Source organism: Glycine max, assembly GCF_000004515.6.
Source record: "Glycine max cultivar Williams 82 chromosome 6 unlocalized genomic scaffold, Glycine_max_v4.0 Gm06_scaffold_183, whole genome shotgun sequence".
NCBI classification, from domain to species: Eukaryota; Viridiplantae; Streptophyta; class Magnoliopsida; order Fabales; family Fabaceae; genus Glycine; species Glycine max.
The window spans coordinates 10,505-11,121 of NW_024464669.1; the positions used below are offsets into that span (position 1 = coordinate 10,505).

A 617-nucleotide genomic window follows, 5' to 3' on the forward strand; every position below is an offset into this window, starting at 1 on the left:
CAGCTCAGATGGGGTCCTATGATCGTCACAGTTCGACCGGAGAGGGTGGTACGCCAGTTCGGTTACATCCAGAGCATCCCTCTACCGCCTGTTAGTGCACGATTGTCACACGATCAGATAGATGACAGGTGGATGGAGTTTGCGGATCACTTACTACCTGCGGGTCAGCTTTGTCTAGTGCCTGTGCAGGTATCTGCGGATTACATTGAGTGGTTTTTTCGCATATCTCACCCTTTCATGACACCGACCCAGGCAGCTGACCAGCAGAGGGATGCACCAACTGCAGACCCTGAGGACTACATACAGCCGCCCAGCCCCCAGGTTCCAGTGGCATTTGACCCCCCTCCACATGTGGTAAGATTATTTGCGCGTTTAATGTTTTATGAGTTGTTGTTTATTTTGAATTTCATAATAAATGTTTTTAATGATTTTGACAGGATGATTACGAGGGATATGAGGCGATTGCACAGAGGTTGGAGCGTGTGCTCAACCTTAGGATAGTCACTGCAGGCACAGAGTTATATGACATTCTGCAGGACTGTCTGACGATCGCAAGAGGGGGACCCAGTGCTGACGGGACGGTCAGGGCTCGTCAGAGACGTCGCACGGACCATTGA

At 50.6% G+C, this 617-nt stretch overlaps 1 protein-coding gene across 1 annotated transcript; it reads left to right on the top strand.

Annotated features, from left to right (window-relative positions):
* Window positions 1-617, top strand: LOC106799022 (uncharacterized). The gene is made up of 2 exons (XM_014776969.2): window positions 1-354; window positions 438-617. Exons 1-2 carry the CDS (start codon window positions 19-21, stop codon window positions 615-617), a joined length of 516 nt encoding a protein of 171 aa, XP_014632455.1. The 5' UTR covers window positions 1-18.